The sequence below is a fragment of the Megalobrama amblycephala genome, linkage group LG19 (assembly GCF_018812025.1).
Source record: "Megalobrama amblycephala isolate DHTTF-2021 linkage group LG19, ASM1881202v1, whole genome shotgun sequence".
Lineage (NCBI taxonomy): Eukaryota > Metazoa > Chordata > Actinopteri > Cypriniformes > Xenocyprididae > Megalobrama > Megalobrama amblycephala.
In genome coordinates this window covers 38,870,740-38,889,589 of record NC_063062.1, presented here as the reverse complement: position 1 = coordinate 38,889,589, position 18,850 = coordinate 38,870,740, and the positions used below count along the sequence as shown (strand labels likewise).

The window sequence follows — 18,850 nt, the reverse complement described above, 5'->3', positions numbered from 1 at the left end:
AGTGGTTACATGTAAACATATCTATGCATAGATCGCCTGTTCTTATGCCCTTTTTCCTGTTGTGGCAGTTAGCAAACAGCGCTGCATTACCACGTGCGCCCCCTTCTGGAATGGAATGTGAATCACCTTTGAATGACTGTATTCGTATACATGTACCGTTACACCCCTACCTCATTTTTGGCTGACTAAAGAAATACTAACCTCCATGATGGGTGTTTCTCCCAGTTGAAGGGTGTTAAACATCGCAGCGTAGTCTCCATTCAGATTCATCAGGTCCTCATGGCTGCCTTGCTCTGTGATGCTGCCATCACGCATGACAATCACATCATCACAGTCCACCAGATACTGATAACAGAAACGCCCAAAAATTACATATACATTACCATATGCAGCGATCATAATCAAGTGCAAATAATTAAGTGGTTTAAATTACATGGTTTAAAAATCTCACATGATTGGCATGACATTGCAACGTACCTGTAGCTGGTGAGTGACAAAGATGACGGTCTTTCCACGCAGCTGCTTCTTAATGGCGTTGTTAAAGATGTGATTTCCGACATGAGCATCCAGAGCACTCAAAGGGTCATCAAGAATGTAAATGTCCCTGTTGCTGTATAGAGCTCGAGCCAGGCTTACCCGCTGACGCTGACCACCGCTCAGGTTGGCACCACGTTCACCAATCTGACAGAGGGAATCACAACACGTATAAACAGTACATTAAAGAGTAACAAAATTACATTTATTGTTTGAATTTTGTGATATTTAAAGAATTTGAAAGCTGAGACTCTGTTTCATATCAATAGTAGCAAAGCCGAAAAGCTTATTGCGATTATTTAATGGGAGGTTTTGTGTATTCTAACTCAGTTTTCAGTGCATCACTACTGTTTATTATTCTGTAAGATGTGTTACCTCAGTCAGATCACCACACGGGAGGATGGCCAAGTCTGGTCTCAAGCAGCAAGCACTCAGAATAGCCTGATACCTGCAGAAAACATATCAAAGATAAAGGAGGATAAAATATGATTATGCTTTAAGGTAAAAAAAAAATATCAAGGTGGCATTACAGCTATAAATACGTCGGCTATATTTCATCAGGAAGCATGTGGAGGCTATTTAATGACAAAGCACAAGCGCTCAAGGTTGTCTGCTCTCATTTTGTCTCTGTGCTGAGTCACGCACCACATTCACCAATCCACCTGCAGCCTCTTTTCACTTGCTCAGCCCTTTAGTCCACGCTGACTCAAACACATTATTCATTACATTGGTGTAGTGCAGCTGTTTGGCAAACCAAAAAGTACTGACGTGTTTCTTTACAAAGGCCCTGACATAATCCAAGCAAAATTGACAAATGAACAGGTGTGACATCATTTCAAACCAAATCAGGCCAAAACGAAGTTTGTTTCGAAACAGCTTGCCAAAGCGAACTTTCCAGAAACGTTTGTTCTGGCTGGTAAACACCTTCAAACTACCATTGGTCTGTAGTGTTTGTGTAATAATTAGGTGTGGCTCTGTGGCTCCGCCTTCTTTGATGTGGAAATCTTCTCCGGTTCATTTCTTCTGTTTAATCCGTCGAGGTAAAGTTCCTTTCAAGGAAAGTCTGCTTGAACGGGGGAATCCTGACATCTCAAAAATTGCTTGCCGAACTCACATTTAAATAACATTTCAAATCAGCAACAAAATCTGACATGAACTGTCCCATAAATGTGGCTTCTTATGCTCAAATAGCATTAAAAAAAGCGTATTTTTCGGACTAGACCAGCCAATACACATGTGCAGTCCTAAGCGCAAGTCTGACTGTTTCTTACGGCAGCTGCAGTAACATCATGACTTTACCATTCAGCGATTGGCTCTTTTATTTAGAAGGCGGGACTTATTCCGCCATATTGCGTTTTGCACTTTCTCCCATTCACTGTCTTTTTATAGCTAAAGTCTTTGCATCGAGGTCAGACGCCTGCGAGTAAAAACATGAACACACTGGAATTGCAATTCTAATTGAGAGTGACCTTGACACTATTTTTCATGTTTAATACTGTAAAACAGCTTGTTTTCAAGCAGTCTATTGTATATAGTGCTGTATAAATAAACGTGACGTGACTGGAGTGCCGAATTGCAGAGCTGGTGCGAACATATCCACATCACTACGATCAGATGCTTTCTTAACAGCTGTTTTCTCACTGCTGTAATTTTTGTTGTGTTTTTTTTTTTGTTATTAAGAGGAAAGAGCACAGCGCATATTTACATATTCATCCAAACGGTGCTCTCAGCAGCATGGGCGATGTCAGGATGTTCACTAACAGTATACCGATGCTCAGGTATTTCCAACTCCTTTTTACCCGTAAGCGAAGAACAAAAAAGAACTTTGCTGCGAGTATATCAAGGCCTTTGCACTTCCCTTTTATTTGGTGCTCACCTCTCTTCCTCCATTTCCTTGCCAAACAGGATATTGTCACGGAAGGATGCATTGAGAATCCAGGCCTGTTGTGCCACATACGCGAAATCTCCATTAACAGCAACGGTCCCCTCTAAAAGAGTCATCTGGGATACACGCACAACAGTGGATCTGAGTGTTTCTAAACACATCTAATGGATCAATGAACGACAGCTGCTATTTTTTACACTTCAAATCAGACAATAAACACTCACCTGGCCAAGAATGGCAGAGATGAGAGATGTTTTGCCACATCCCACACTGCCACACACACCGACCAGCTTCCCCTAAAGATTCAAACACAGGAATGATTATTAGTATGATTATTCCTTGTCATTATAAATCAACCAAATTAGCATTTAGAAAGGCAAAGACCTTTTGTATTGTGAGATCGATGCAGTGAAGAGTTCTTTGCAGCCGTTGGCTGATGGTCGGCACTTGAAGGGTGTGATCTTCAGGAGTGGACACCATGTCTACAGACACATCATTCAACAGCTGGCCATGCGTTTCCTCTTCCAACATACCGTGATGTTTTGGGTCGTCATGCTGCCGACGCTTCTTGCGACACCCTCTCATTCCAAGGCCTATATAGGGTGTACCACGAGGCGAAGGCTGGGCGCTGTGACCACCCGTTTCCCAAGCCAAGCCGGCACCGGTCATCTCTACTGCGATGGAAGGATTCGTTGGCACCTCACGGATCATCTTGACCTCGGCCATCAGGAGCAAACTCTGGAGGAAAATGAAGAAACAAAGAGTAAACAGACTATATTTGTAAAATTTGTTACAGGTTTGTAAATATGACACAGAACACAGAGCCTGTTTGCCTTTCCTTGTTGCTTTTAATTTAATTCAGCTGAGGATTCTTAAATCATTTCTGCATATTTTAGTATACATGTAGTTTTCTTCTTAGTTTTCTTAAGGCAATTTCACTTGCAACAACAGTTCTGAATGCAAGCAAAGCTTAAAGCTAAAGCATGCATGTCCAACTTAATCTACTTACTAGTCCACTTGCACAGCCTCTTGAACAGGGGCCACTTTCATTCGTGCTCTTGCAATCTATTCTAACTCAAACTTCCAGGGAAAATGTTTTAAAAATAAAGACAAATAAAGAATTTGTTTATAGAATACATTTGGCTTTTTACTTCTGGCGATTGTATTTAAGCTTCAAAATTAATTTGTGAAGATTATCATGATAGAACAAAACGTGAATCATAAACTGTTGGTCAGAGAGCTTATTTTCTGCAATAATCCAAAAGCCATTGGAAAAATCCAATTGGGTTTTTGTCGAGGGAACCACTGTGATGCTAACTTCCGGGTTGGCCTACAAAATACATCATCACTGAAGCTCTCTATTGTTACGTGTGTGATTCCGGCACAAAAATCAAAACAATAGCCACTTTCACACAGAGCGTTGATCCCAGAAAATTGCCATCAAATTGTTAAAGAGTTCCTTCTGTGTGAACGCTAGGGTTGCAAAATTCTGGGAATTTTCAAAGCTGGAAACTTTCCATGGGAATTAACGGGAATATATGGGAATTAACGGGAATTAATGGGAATAAACAGGGAATTGTAGTTGAAAAAAACATCTTGCAGCATAATTTTGGTTAAAACAACCATATTTATGTACCATACTAATGTAGTTTCACTTGAATTTTTACCCTGCACATTCCTCAATCACATTCACACAGCACACTACTTACTAAAAGGCTATTGAGGCCACACCCCCTGCATGCACTGTGCATTCCCCCAGTCCATAACATCAACATTTGATCAGAAATACAGAAAAAACAGTAATATTGTGAAACATAACTACAATTTCAAATAATGGTTTTCTATTTTGATATACATAAATTTATTTCTGTGATGCAAAGCTGAATTTGCAGCATCATTTCTCCAGTCTTCAGTGTCACATGATCCTTCAGAAATCATTCTAACATGCTAATTTGATACTTTTTTTTCTTTCTTTTTTTAAAAGAAATGAATACTTTTATTCAGCAAGGATGTGTGAAATTGATATTGTTAGAAAAGATTTCTATTTTGAATAAATTCTGTTCTTTTTAACTTTTTATTTATCAATGAATCTTGAAAATAGTATTACAGGTTCCAAAAAAATATTCAGCAGCACAACTGTTTCCAACAATGATAATAACTGAATATCAAATCATAGAATGATTTGTGAAGGATCATGTGACACTTAAATAAATAACAATTGCTGCAATAAAAATATATTTATTTTACATATTTACTAAATTAGAATTCATTGAATGCAAAAAATAAATAACTGTTATTTCATGTTATGACCAAACAAAATGTTTATATTTGTTTTTATATGATACATTTTATACAAATATTATAAATTTATATAAATTTCCCAATATTTCCAATTAATTTCCATAAATTCATGTTAAGTTTTCAAATTGGAATATTTCCAAAATTCCCCAGGTTAAGTTCCCGTGGAAAGTTTCTGGAAACTTTCCGCCCCTTTGCAACCCTAGTGAACGCAAACACGTCCCATGATTGATCTTGGGATAGGGACCTAGTTACATTGCTGGGATCAGTCCCAGAACGCGCCCTGTGTGAACAAAAGGCAGGACCAATGCTGTAAGGGGTGAGTCGTAGTGATGACGCTGAAGCTGAGATTGTTCACCAGCTTAGTGGTATGGTACGCGATGCGCTAGTTTATGATCTAATCAGAAAAAAAATGCATAAGCGTTGTTTCTCAAGAGAGAGAAATTGCAGACTATAAGTAAACTTAAGAGGCTGTGGAGACATTACACATCACATCCTGATGTCACGTGTCTTTACGGGATGTGTGTGAAAGCAGGCACAGATTCCGGAAATTACCAGCAGTGTGAATGAAGCAATATCAAACGATCCCGGGACACATTATCAGAGTATTTACCAGAATCTCTGTGTGAAAGGGGCTAAAGAGAGTCTGATCCAGATGCACAAAGCAGAGCAACCTGAGATGTTTTGTGAAACCATGTTCAACAACTCTCATCAGGGTTTTCTGTTCTAAACACAATTTTTTTTTTAGTTTTCACCATTTTTTACTCTTTTATCTTCCTAAAATCGCCCTTTTATGACCGTATCTCCAACACTTTTGATATGAAAGCTGAGACTTTATGTAATTTTCATCATCTGACACTGAAATTAGAAAGAGATATAATCTGCATGATTATACAAGTGATTGGAATGAGCTGGGTGGCCACTAGGGCTTCTCAATGTGGTGCTATTCTAACAAGAACAGCCCCATTCTCATTTTATTCAGCCAAATCCCCAAGATCATCCATCTGGACTAAATCAAACACACCTGAATGCTACCACCTGTTCCAACACCTGGATTTACAGGGGGTCCCTTGATAAAAGTATGCAAAACACACACTAAAGGACTGAGAAAATCTTGACGGAGTAACTATTTGTAGAAAGAGGTACAGGAAGCTCACCTTGAACCTATCAATGGCGACAGATGCCTCCGAGAGAGATTTGACAGAAAATGGGGTGACCTTCAAGGAAAAGGTCATGGAGTTGAAAACAGTGACGACAGTAAATGCCTGGAAAGAGAAGAAGAGTCAATGCATGAGTTCATTAATACTGTCGTAATGACTACACTTCAAAACAAGCAGTGTAACCCCACCTGTGCAGCAGTAAGGTCATAACCTAGCAACATGTGGGTGGAGAATGTCGCCACACTGGCAATCACCACGACGATAGGTGCCACGCCAACTGTGATGCTCTGAAAATATCCTGTTTTTTCCAAGATTTGACGCTCCTCCTCTCTAATTCCTGTTTGAAGGCAAGCAATGATTAGCGAAAATATATGCATAGAAAGTCAAACACAAAAGCCAAAAAAACTTACTTCGAACAGCTTGTGAGAACGCCTTCACCCAGGCATACATCTTAATGAACTTGATGTAGTTCAGAATCTCATTCATCTTTTGAACACGCTGGTCGGTCACGGCTACTCCCTTCCTCCTGAAGTATGCCGTCAGCCTGGAGCTAAACATCTAACGGCACAGGAAGAACAGTGGCATTACAACGGAAACTCCCAATGGAAAAACAAGACCAAGCAGGAACTGAAAATCTCACCATGGTAGGGTAGAAGAGGATGAAAACGGCAGAGCCTAGCAGAGAAGTCGGCCCCAGTACAGATAAGTTGTATGCCATTCCCAGAATGGCCACCAGGGGGCCTCCAGCCAGCAGGCTGCCCACCACAGCGGCTTCAAACATGCGCTGCCCATCACTCGAACACATATTGATCAGCTAAAGAGAAAAGCGACACGAACATTGGCAAGATGTGCGACGTATACCGTATACTAGCATTAAATATATGCGGGCATCACCTTCTTTTTCTTTCACTCTTCATCTCTTCACCATTCAACACCCTAGGATATCTGCTCCTAACCTTCCTAAATGTCCAATTCATTAATATGAAAAACTCCTCGTCTGTCCCTCAACACCGTACCTGTCCCATGCTCTTCTCCCGCAGGCTGCGCAGACGCAGTATCTTGTGGAAGGCCATGGTCAGGACGGCTCCACGCAGGCGGGTGCCGGTGCGGTAGTTCAGCCCCCAGGTGAGGGCGAGGGACCAGGAGCGAATCAGCTCGGTGGCCAAGAGGCCCAGCACCAACAGCAGGCCGTAGGGCAGGTCGGGTTCGCTCATCTGCGTATACTCCAGTAACCGCCTCACCACAAACGCCTGGGGAGAGGGAGGACGAGCAAGGGGGCGACAGGACACAGCAGGCGTGACTGAGGATACAAACATACGCTTGCACCACCAATGCGACATTAACAGTTCAGAAACATTTTGTGACCTTCCTCATCATAAAACATCTGGCATTACTACATTGTCATTCGTACGGCAGAAAAAGGTGAAGAGATGCAGATCATTGTATGCTACATGTGGGACGTCATCATAATCACTGGAGCAACTTCTACTTAGAGAGAATGTCAGCCTGTGTTCTAATAGTTTACCTTATTTGGCCCTTTTCTCTAGCCTTTGGAAAAGAACAAGAGAGACAATGATAGTACCATTTGTGCGAGACATTGTACTTTAGCAATGTGAATCATGGACATAATGCCCCTTGTTTGTGGATTCAAAGACTTTTTACCTACAGTCACATCAGGTTGGGGGTACAGGATGGAGACGTACTTTTGTTTTAACACCTGAAAATTAATATCAATTAAATCAGTCGTTAGTAGCAGAGTGTGCGGAAGCACAAAACACAGAAAACTTTTAACAGCTGACAGTTCATACAAGCACACATTCACAGTCGCGCGCGCACACACACCGTTCTCAAATATCATGCACATACGCAGTCAAGGATATGCACACATAAACTGGGAATACGGGCAAACCCATGTGGTTCAACACAGCTGCTTGTTTTTATTAAGGAAACCTTGAATATTTAACCTTGAAAGTTGAAACATTCAGCAGTTAAAGATTTACAAAGACGTTTGAGCAAGAACAAAAACATGGATCAGGCAAATCAATACTTGTGAGAGGAAAAACAAAAGACATTGTTTCATAAAAGTATGACTTCAGAAAAGAAAAATCACATCTAGTTCTTTGAGAGTCCGTTTGCGAGTCGCCGTCGCTTAAAAGCTGTCCCATTTACTTTTAATCAAGGTTAGTGGGGCAGCGATCCCTCCCTGAATGACGCACATCTTACGAGACCCATTTACACCACATAGTTGCCCAAAAAAAAGTGTCCGTGAAATTGGTCAAAAATCCAGCAACATATTGAGGACAAGAGGTGTGGGTCTGAAAACTGCCTGTACGCCCATGGATCTCTCAAACTTGAGAGCGCGTTTCAGTCCAAAACAAGAAACCCCAGCAATATAAAAACCCCACAAGTCCGTTTTCCATTGAGCAAAGGAGCTGGTAAATGGGACAGATATCTGGAGAAGTCTGAATCAATTGTCCATTGGCACGAAATCTTGCCCGCTTTCGTCATCAGACATACATTGAACAGTTTGACAACCAGTTACCCAACCTTAAGAGACAGTTTTTCGTCCGATCATTTCAAAACACATGAGATGCGAATAATTACAGAGATCAAATGAGAGAGGGGAAACAGAAAGAAAGAGAGAGAAGGGCAGCAAACAGCATTAACTCTTGATCCAGCCCTGCATAAGAAACATGCCCTTACCTCCCAGGAATCCTCACCGGCTCTGCCTGCCGTGTGCTCTCCCCGCAGGTTAAATGGACACCCTGTGGAGTCTAAAGAATAGCCTCTGTCACATGTCACACACATGGGGACCCAGCGACCTCTGACCCCTAACTCCAATCTGAACCCCCACCCACCCCCATAGACACCCACCTTCCTTTACAAACCACCCCTGACCTCAGTCATCAGAGCAAGGACAGGTATCTCTTCAAGGAGATGTTCTACGGGAGTTGCTAAATATAGACAACAGGGAGAAAAAGTCAGTTGATGATTAAACAGATTGAAATCCAAGCGTTTTGAAAAGCCCGATTTTCTCCAAAAGGTTGAAGGAGACAGAGCCTTGCTGTGTCGCCCATGGTGGGACAGTGACAGAAGCTCTCCTTGAAGAAAATGTTAGCCTATCCTCCTGATCTAAGGAGATTTTTTCTCTAGACTACGCTTGAGCTACATGCAGTGCCCCTAAACTTACGTTTTACCCCAAATCTATCGTTTCATAGCGGGCCATAAGAACAGATACTTTCCTCATTATCTACCCGATAATAACACCACATATACAAAACACCTGGTACCTGGAAGGCAACAGACAAACAGAAACTTTCACAGTCGTAGAGCAGCAGTTTTTTGAACCGGTGTAATAAATTTGTTGCTGTTTTTGGATCTGAAACTCTTGGAACTGTAAATGATGACTAAGCTTTGAGTCATTTATCTTTAACTTTCTTAAAATTACAGGACATTTAAGATTAATAACATTTGGCCTTAACTAATAGACTTAACTAAAGGTGAAGTGTGTCACTTCTACACAACTGGCAGCACCAAACAGAACTGAAAAATAATTCAGTCACACCCCCTGCCCGCCCACGAATTTTTCCATTCATTTTACCCATAGGGATTTTTTAAAAGTCTTTGTTATAGTGTTATAAGCCATGAAACGAACCAACCAGCTATATGAGGTGAATCACGACATTACAAAGACTGTGAACTTAAAGGGATAGTTCACCCAAAAATGAAAATTTGATGTTTATCTGCTTACCCCCAGGGCATCCAAGATGAAGGTGACTTTGTTTCTTCAGTAGAACACAAATGATGATTTTTAATGCGTGTCAATGGAAACTCCATCTGTAAGAGTAAAAAAAACATGCACAGACAAATCCAAATCAAACCCTACGGCTCGTGACGACACATTTATTGACAAACAGTATTTATATCATTTTTGACCTCTAATACACCACTATGTCCAACTGCCTTGAGCATCCGGTTAGTGAGGCCTGAAAACACGCTCTGATGATGGAAGTGATCTCTTGCACTCATTGAAGCAAAGTGTGAGAGATCACTTCCATCATCAGAGCGTGTTTTCAGACCTCACCGACCAGATGCTCAAGGCAGTTGGACATAGTGGTGTTTTAGAGGTAAAAAATGATATAAATACTGTTCGGTTTCTCACACAAACCGATCGTTTCGTGTCTTAGGACATCAATGTGTCGTCATGAGCCGCAGTGTTTAATTTGGATTTGTCTGTGCATGTTTTTTTGACTCTTATAGATGGAGTTCCCATTGACACGCATTATATGACTGACAGACGGCAACGGTTGGAGTTAAAAATCATCATTTGTGTTCTACTGAAGAAACAAAGTCACCTACATCTTGGATGCGCTGGGGGTAAGCAGATAAACATCAAATTTTCATTTTTGGGTGAACTATCCCTTTAAAAGGTTAGTGAAGGAAAGAACTACAATCCCATGAAGCATTGCAAATGACAATCGAATAAAAATGACTCACCGAAACTCTCTCTAATTGGTGAAATTTTCTGTGCAGCATCATGGGTAATGTAGTTCTTCACCACAAATTCAGATGTTATTAAAAGTATTTAAAAAAAAGTTGAAATAATGCGAACGGAAGGCTATAACAAAAGCATGTACCATCTGAGCTCACAGTAGGTCTGTCTTTAAAGTTTTATAAGTTATTGTTTTTACTTTCAGAAACAGAGTTGAACTCTATTGGTTGAGCTGATGGGTCGCTCAAACAGATTTCAATTCCATTTGGTGCCGTTAGTTACGTATAAATGACATACTTGAGTAACACTACACCATAACATCTAAATTATTAAAGTTCCCCCAATTTTTATGACGAGAAAGTCAAACTATTTGGCAAAAAGGAGCGGACAAGTTGTAATACTCTTTTGGTGTTGGCACAAGTCATCATTAAGGCACTTTATAAATAGCGCTAATGGTTAAATGATCTGATAAAATGGTTTTGGGAGCCACACTGCAAACATCACAGATGTAAACAGATCAGTTCTGATGCCCAGTGACAATGTAACACAGTAACACCTTCACAATTCCCCATCTGAACACTCACCTGAGCATTTGAGGGGGGGCAGGTATTTGATAGGTGGCTCTACAAGCTAATAATACACAGAGAGACAGATAGAGAAAGATAGAGCAAGAGTGGGAGAGATAGATAGAGGGAGAAGAAGAAAAGACACCAGAAAGACACAACAACAGAGCTGAGATGGTGTTACTTACTGGGCCACTGAAGCCTGCGAGTTGAGTAACCATAAGGCAGAGGATGGACAGCAGCAGACGCGTGCGGCAAAAATGCCAGACCACGCGACGAAGAGACGCCCCCTCCCCTCGTGTCCTGATTTCTTCATCCCACAATCCGGCCAGTCTGTGGAAATGAAGGAGTTATGTTGATAAGTAATGCAACTACCAACAACATCAGGCCTGGCTCCAGGTCCATTTAGCACTAACAAAAGTGCAAAGAAGTACGAATGTAATACCATGTGATTTGAGAGACAAGACATCAATAAAAATGCTTTATATTTTTCATTATATCTTTAACCTGTTAGTGATGTCTCGATTATTTAATGTATATTTGAATAAATCGGTCATGAAAACAAGTTTCTATGACAGTCACAATTTAGATATCTAGTTGATGAAACTCTAGATGGCGCAGGCTGATAGGTCCTTTACTTGCCATCTGCCAGCAATTACACCATTACTACAAGCTGACTGGCCTTTGCTGATTCTGCTCAACTGCTTGCTCAACATAAAATAGTCTGGTCCAGTGTTCGCTGTAGGCATGAAACCCTCCACCTCCTCCAGCTCCACCTGCCTAGATCTCCTATGCAATATATGTATTGTGCATGTGTGCTTTGATAGGAATTTCATAACATCATTGCAGTAATTTATCAGTACTGACCTGCGACGATTGGTCTCACAACTCTCGAACTGTGACACAGCCCATATATCCTCCAGAAACAGCTGACCCTTTTTATGGGCCAGCATAGCCAACGAGGTCAACCAATTAAATGTCATAAAAGAGAAGAGGCCGGCGTTGTCCACTGGATGTTGATGCCTGTGATGATACAATGAGAAACAGGACAAGTGAAGAGACAAGAGACATGGATTAGTCCCTAATCTGCACTTTTTTTTAATTCAACACCATTTGGTCTATTTTATTAGGGCCACCCAGTGAGAGTCCCATGTGCCTTTCTCTGGGACACAGTGTATATATACACAACCCATTCTCGTGAAACTGTGTCATCTGAACTTAATCACTGCACCATGACATCATAATAGGGTTATAATTTTACCTAAATGTGGCTTTTGTTGATATTCAACAAAGAAGTCCATACTGTGCTCTCTCATCTCCCTTGTTGTCTTATTTTGAAGTGTGAATCCATGTATTTTGCATCAAACCTTAATTGTGATTTGCACTCAGGAATCAAAAAGTTAAATTTTCTATTCTTGATTTCTAAAATTCTTAAAGGGTTAGTTCACCCAAAAATGAAAATAATGTCATTAATGACTCACCCTCATGTCGTTCCAAACCCGTAAGACCTCCGTTCATCTTCAGAACACAGTTTAAGATATTTTAGATTTAGTCCGAGAGCTTTCTGTCCCTCCATTGAAAATGTATGTACGGCATACTGTCCATGTCCAGAAAGGTAATAAAAACATCATCAAAGTAGTCCATGTGACATCAGTGGGTCAGTTAGAAGTTTTTGAAGCATCGAAAATACATTTTGGTCCAAAAATAACAAAAACTACGACTTTATTCAGCATTGTCTTCTCTTCCGGAATCCTTTCCATTGAATTGATTCCATTGAATCCTTTCATCTGTCTGCGTTGGTACTGCACTTTTACATCGCCGTGGTTGTTTTTGGCGATTAGGACATCCGCGGCATGCACACTTACGCACCATTTTAAAAAAATATAGCAATACCAAAATACGAACAATGTAGAATAGCTTGAATACAGCGTGCGTCTCCCTCAGACTGTAAACGAAGCTCGGGCGCACCAGATAACACGTCAGCAGCGTCTTGAACCACACTCCGGAGCAGAAGGGGGCGGTAATGTCGTAGTCGTGAACGCGAATTGACAATAGATCCGGAAGAGAATACAATGTTTGTCAAAGTCGTGGTTTTTGTTATTTTTGGACCAAAATGTATTTTCGATGCTTCAAAATGTCGCGGGTGTCCTAATCGCCTAAAACAACCATGGCGATGTAAAAGTGCATTACCAACGCCGACAGATGAAAGGATTCAATGGAATCAATTCAATGGAAAGGATTCCGGAAGAGAATACAATGCTGAATAAAGTTGTAGTTTTTGTTATTTTTGAACCAAAATGTATTTTCGATGCTTCAACAAATTCTAACTGACCCTCTGATGTCACATGGACTACTTTGATGATGTTTTTATTACCTTTCTGGACATGGACAGTGCACCGTACATACACTTTCAATGGAGGGACAGAAAGCTCTCGGACTAAATCTAAAATATCTTAAACTGTGTTCCGAAGATGAACGGACGGGTTTGGAACGACATGAGGGTGAGTCATTAATGACATCATTTTCATTTTTGGGTGAACTAACCCTTTAACTGCAAATCACTATTGAGGCTTTTAGTGAAACTAACATTATGCTTTCACTTTACATAGTAGTTTCTAACAAGCTTTTGCTCAATCCTGTTATGCTGTGATAGTTCTCTCCTTTTATAATAATCAATATTTAAGAAAGTCTCAGAACATGATTCAAACAAAAGTTAGATTATTTTACAGTTGTTGAGTTTATTTGTTTTTGCCCTCATATTGGCCTTTTCTAAACTCAATATTTTAAACATCAGATCAGTTTTAATAATTTGTTTTCTTGGCACATAAAACATTTTTGACAGTGACTGATAAGGTGTGGTGCAATGATACCATGTGTTTCAAAACAATGATTAAAAAACTACAATTTATGTGGTGTCTTTATGTAACTGTAACTTCTATTGGCATCTCCTTTCTCAGGTTTACTGAGCCTTTGAAATTTGAGAGCCTGACCTTCAAAAGCATGTAGACATCTGGAAATGGACACAGTGTTACCCTTCATGACTTGCTTACTGAAATGAAATGCACAATGATCAGTAACTTTAGTACGCACTTGCTGGTGGAGCGGATGGGCTTGAGCACACAGACACTGTGGTGGTATTTGCTTCTCCCGACTTCGTCCTCCAACTCTTTTGCGTCAGCGGCATTGCCGCCATCCAATGAGAGGCCACCCTCAGCTCTCGCTGCAGTTTCAAAAGCATCCTGGGAGAAACATCAGCAGATCAGGTGTTTAGCTGCCAGTTTGTTTAGTTTTTTTGGTTTGTTTGCATTTCAGCACTTTTCAGTGGAAAGATGTGACAATGCAAAAAAAAATGTTGATAGGAAATGAAAGAAGACATGTTTGTCAGCATGTATTGGGCAAGAACAAATATCATCAGCGAAAAAAACACAGGAAGGAAACCAGTCAGACCATGCAACTCAATGTCCAATAATTCCAAGGGTAAAAACCACCACAGTATGGAAAGGAACCTCCAGTCCCGTGCTGCACGAGGCATTAAACACAGACAGCTGATGAAGACCATAACTGTAAGTTGCGCACATGTTTAAGTCATGTATCTTGGCTTAACAAATCACTGCCAAAATAGTTTAGAAGACTGTTCAATGCATGACATGACAGGTGAATAGAGTAAAAATGTTAACTAATAGATATCACCCATACTTTCCACAACTGATTAATCATCACATTTACATTATTTTGTTTTGTATTGTGAGTTTTCTCATGTGAGTGACAGGCTGCCCCGCCCTCATGCCAGTAAACACGTCATCAGAGAAGAGATATCACTGTAAGAGGGAGGGGAAGTTGTTTTGATAACTTGTTCTATTAAAAAAAAAAAAATTAAAAAGCAGTTTGGACTGATATATAGATAAATGGACGCAAATAGATAAAGCTTAAATGTGTATTTTGGAGGTTTTCATTCCACTAGTCTGAAATAAAACATGTTATGGAAGCAAAATATCAAAATTGACCAGAGCAAGAAAAAATAAAAAGTGGTTTCACTTGAAGTGTCTTGCTTTAATCAAATGTACTTGACCCCACGTGCAGATACACACTGCCACACGTGCCAACGACCACTCTAATAAAAAAATACTTTATTACAGGCCAGACAACAATAAAGTTTGTGCTGCCCGCAGCCAGCTGAGACAACAGCCTATTATATGGGCCGTTGCCCTTGGTGATGAGCACTGTGGAGTATTCTGCTGACATCCAGGCTAAGTGATCTGAGCAGTCAGTGTGTGTGTCTGTTTATACGTGTGTGTAAGCAAAGGCAGACGCTAAAATTTTTTAAAACCCAGGGAGGCAGAAAAAGCCAGCCAGATTAGCCCTCTAAAGGGAACAGCATGTACTTTAAAGCCTCACAGGGTGGGTATCTTCAAACACCACTAGTATATCATCAAACAAACTACGCCCAACTGAAGTTGGCTGCTAATCTACAAGAACCTCCCATAATGAGAAAAAAAAAAAATTATATATATTATATATATATATATATATATATATATATATATATATATATATATATATATAAAACACTTTACAATAAGATTTCATTTGTTAACAGAATATGAATAAACTTACATGGTCCCCAGAATATTCTGTTGTATGAGTATCTGAAAATGCAATATAAATAAAAAAGAACTAAGCCTCTACTTTAAATAATAAATAGCTTTTATGAACTTTTTTTAATCAACACTTGAATGTGGGTAAGTTTCATTATTTAAAAAAAAGCAATATTTTGAACAAAAATCTGAGAAAATCACATTTTTGTCAAGGACTACTTCCGGATTGGATTCTGAATGATGATCAAGACATAGATGGAGTAGATTTTGTCCATCAACACCTTCACAGTCCTATACCTCGTCCTGGGTCAGCATTTCATTCAGCAATGTTAGGCAGTTTTGATTTATATGCCGTTTAATGTTTGATGTTCATGTTATTTTACATGTGCAGAAGCAATGTAAAATAAATCTATGGCTGCATCCGAAAACTGAAAAATGCTGCCTTCGGGGGATGCATTCCAAGGAAGGCATCAAGGCACATCCGAAGCAAAAGTTAGCTTCACTTCCTGTCTCATGAGATCCCTTCATCTGATCGATTGTTTAACAAACCACACAACGATGGAGAGTTCACAATAGTCCTTTTTATTAAAGAAAAGTCAAGAGAAACAAACAAGAGAATAACTAGGAAATAACTTACAACCACAACACAAACACAAACGAGACTGAACACTGTACAGAAAGAACTCAGGGCTTAAATACATGGGGAGAGGTAATCAGCTGAACAGAAACAGGTGTGTGGAACTAATTAACAACCAAGGACTTACTAGGAAATCAGAACACTGTCACAAGAAACTAAACATAACCCTGACATTACACCCCCCTCCGGAAGGGCGTGTCCTCCGACTGAAGTGGTGGAGGGACTAAGCGTAGCTGAAGGCCCGTAAGTCCGTGGCGCATGTAGAATGACGTCTGTCCAAGGTGGAGCCAGTGGGATGAAAGAGCCAGGTGGAGCCATAAGGATGATGGTCCCAGGTGGAGCCAAGGTGGAGCGACGGGCTCGGTGGCTGTAGGCGTAGCCAGTGGATCCTCTTCACTAGGTGAAGATGGTGACAGGAACATGTAGTAGACAAAGGAGGAGCTGAGAAGCTGATGGGTACTAGCGGAGACAGGGCCGACGAACTGGCTGGATTTGGAAGAGGAGGTGGGAGAGGGAGGCTGGGTGGGATCTCAGGACTTGGAGTTGGGCAGGACCAATGGGGACAGGAGATTCAGGTAAATATCCTCATCCAATTCATGAACTTCTGCAGAGGCCAGCTGCTGCTCACCCTCAGCGGCAATAGTGTAGGCGGGGCTTTCCTTCATTCCCTCGAACACTACGAGCAGCCCCATGGGAACGGACGATGTTGCCGACTCACACACCTGGTCAGATTCACTGTGGTGTTCGGGCTCCGGGGTGATGGTTGGCTTAGTCTTTCCATCTGGCTTGTACATCGCAGCAGGCTCGGGCTCTCAGTCTGCGGTGGGCTCAGGCGTTCACTCCGTGCTGGCTGGGCTCTGGATCTAGAGTGGGGCTGGTGACGTCCTCCTCGGGGCAAATGGTGCAAGCCGATCCATTGTTTACCAGCACCCACTCCACAAATGCGCCAAAATCCTCTCAAGGACCAACACCAGGTAGGCTTGCCTTACACCGCTCATTTAGGCTTGTTTGAAACAATACACACAGAGAGCGGTCAGGAAAATTGGTACACCAGGTCTAGAAAGTCACTGGTGTGGTCCTCGAGATTATTATTCCCTTGCTTTAATCAGAGCAGGCGAACGGCCGGTAAATCCATAATCTGTTTTTTTGTTCGGTCTTCTGTCATGAGGTATGTGGTTTTAACCAAGCACACAACAATGGAGAGTTCTCAATAGTCCTTTTTATTAAACAAAATCCAAGAGAAACATGCATGAGAATAACTAGGAAATAACCTAAATGAAAACGAGACCAAACACTGAACAGAAAGAACTCAGGGTTTAAAGCAGAACTAAGTAACTTTTTTTACCTTCATAAAAAGTTTTCTAAGTCCTTACGATGGTTAATTGACTTGTAGTGGTGTGTTTGAGGCAAGCACTAACCCCATCTGGCACGTCTACACCAGAATACAGCACTTGCAAGTTGAGCTGCATCGACCCGACACAATCTCGCCTCATGTTCACGTTCACGCGAGAGTGACAAAATGCTTTCCGGTAATTCAAAAACAATGTATATATTATGACTTTATAAGACAATTTCGAAAATTACCCACCTCCATCGAGTGTACTGTATTTGCAAATTACCCACCTCCTCTTTCTTGTACTGTATGTGCAAAACTACTGTGCTGGTGAGCGTTGTAGTCGTTGTAGTCCAGAGCTGCGCTTGGAGTATTTACGACAGTGTCATTCACTGAAGGAAACTGTAGGGGGAGCTTCGCAAATCTTACAGAGTTCCGCTTTAACAGAAACAGGAACTAATTTACAAGCAAGGAAACTTGATCAGGGAGAATAACAACAAAACACTAGAAACTAAACATAACCCTGACATTTCCCTGATAAAATGCTATTTAAAAAACAATTGCAGGTTTGCTGTGCTTGTTTGTAGGGCTGCACAATTTGACCAGAATTGTATGATTATATATTATTACATCGATAAAATAATAATAATAATACTAATATACTATAATAATACTACTACTACTATTAAATAAAAATGACTAAACAAAAACAAAATATCAAAATATTACTATTACAGTATTTCACTGTAAAATAAAAAATCTAATATCTAAGAAAAAATAATAAAATTACCATACTAATATTTAAAGTAGTCTTACTTTCTACTTTTTCAAGCATTAAACCATCAAAAACATTTATTTTGACAGAAAATCACAGGGAGCTCTGAAAGCTCATCTTTTGTTGATAAGCAGTCTTCATTACTAATTTGTGAAGATGGTTGGCACATGTTGCATTCCCAAATGCATATTAAAGTGACCAAACTCGGAGCAGATGCAGATGGAGTTCATGTGGAGCAGCGTTTACTGCAAACAGAGTCGCTGCAAGGCACTGAAAACAGCAGCAGATTATAAGCTGGTTATGTTTAAAAGAACATGGCGCTTATATTTATTTAATTAAAATTTGGGTAACCAGCATAAAACTTGAGGTTTAGCCTCCTTGTCCCATGCCTCCTCAAAAAATAGGATACTGGCAGAAGAGATGAGTAGTTCTCCACAATCTGCCTCCATTCTAGTATAAAACAACCCTTTATATACTATCCAATCAGTTCCTGATATATAAAAACCAAACCATTTTTCTAGTTGAATATGCCAATCCAAATGTGTAAGTACTAGCCAAATGCGCTTTAATGTTAACTT

The 18,850-nt window shown here is 40.5% G+C and overlaps 1 protein-coding gene across 1 annotated transcript in view; it reads right to left on the bottom strand.

The window, feature by feature from the left end:
* Positions 1-18,850, bottom strand: part of abcc5 (ATP-binding cassette, sub-family C (CFTR/MRP), member 5) — a 40,896-nt gene that overhangs the window by 16,326 nt on the left and 5,720 nt on the right. Inside the window, exons 3-16 of the mRNA XM_048169097.1 lie at positions 14,023-14,171; positions 11,800-11,955; positions 11,121-11,265; positions 6,894-7,127; positions 6,518-6,691; positions 6,288-6,435; positions 6,066-6,214; positions 5,875-5,982; positions 2,804-3,157; positions 2,644-2,715; positions 2,411-2,535; positions 910-982; positions 478-681; positions 202-345 (exon numbers count right to left, since the gene is read on the bottom strand). Coding sequence (XP_048025054.1) covers positions 202-345; positions 478-681; positions 910-982; positions 2,411-2,535; positions 2,644-2,715; positions 2,804-3,157; positions 5,875-5,982; positions 6,066-6,214; positions 6,288-6,435; positions 6,518-6,691; positions 6,894-7,127; positions 11,121-11,265; positions 11,800-11,955; positions 14,023-14,171 — 2,235 coding nt within the window. The remainder of the gene's footprint in view (positions 1-201; positions 346-477; positions 682-909; positions 983-2,410; positions 2,536-2,643; positions 2,716-2,803; positions 3,158-5,874; positions 5,983-6,065; positions 6,215-6,287; positions 6,436-6,517; positions 6,692-6,893; positions 7,128-11,120; positions 11,266-11,799; positions 11,956-14,022; positions 14,172-18,850) is intronic.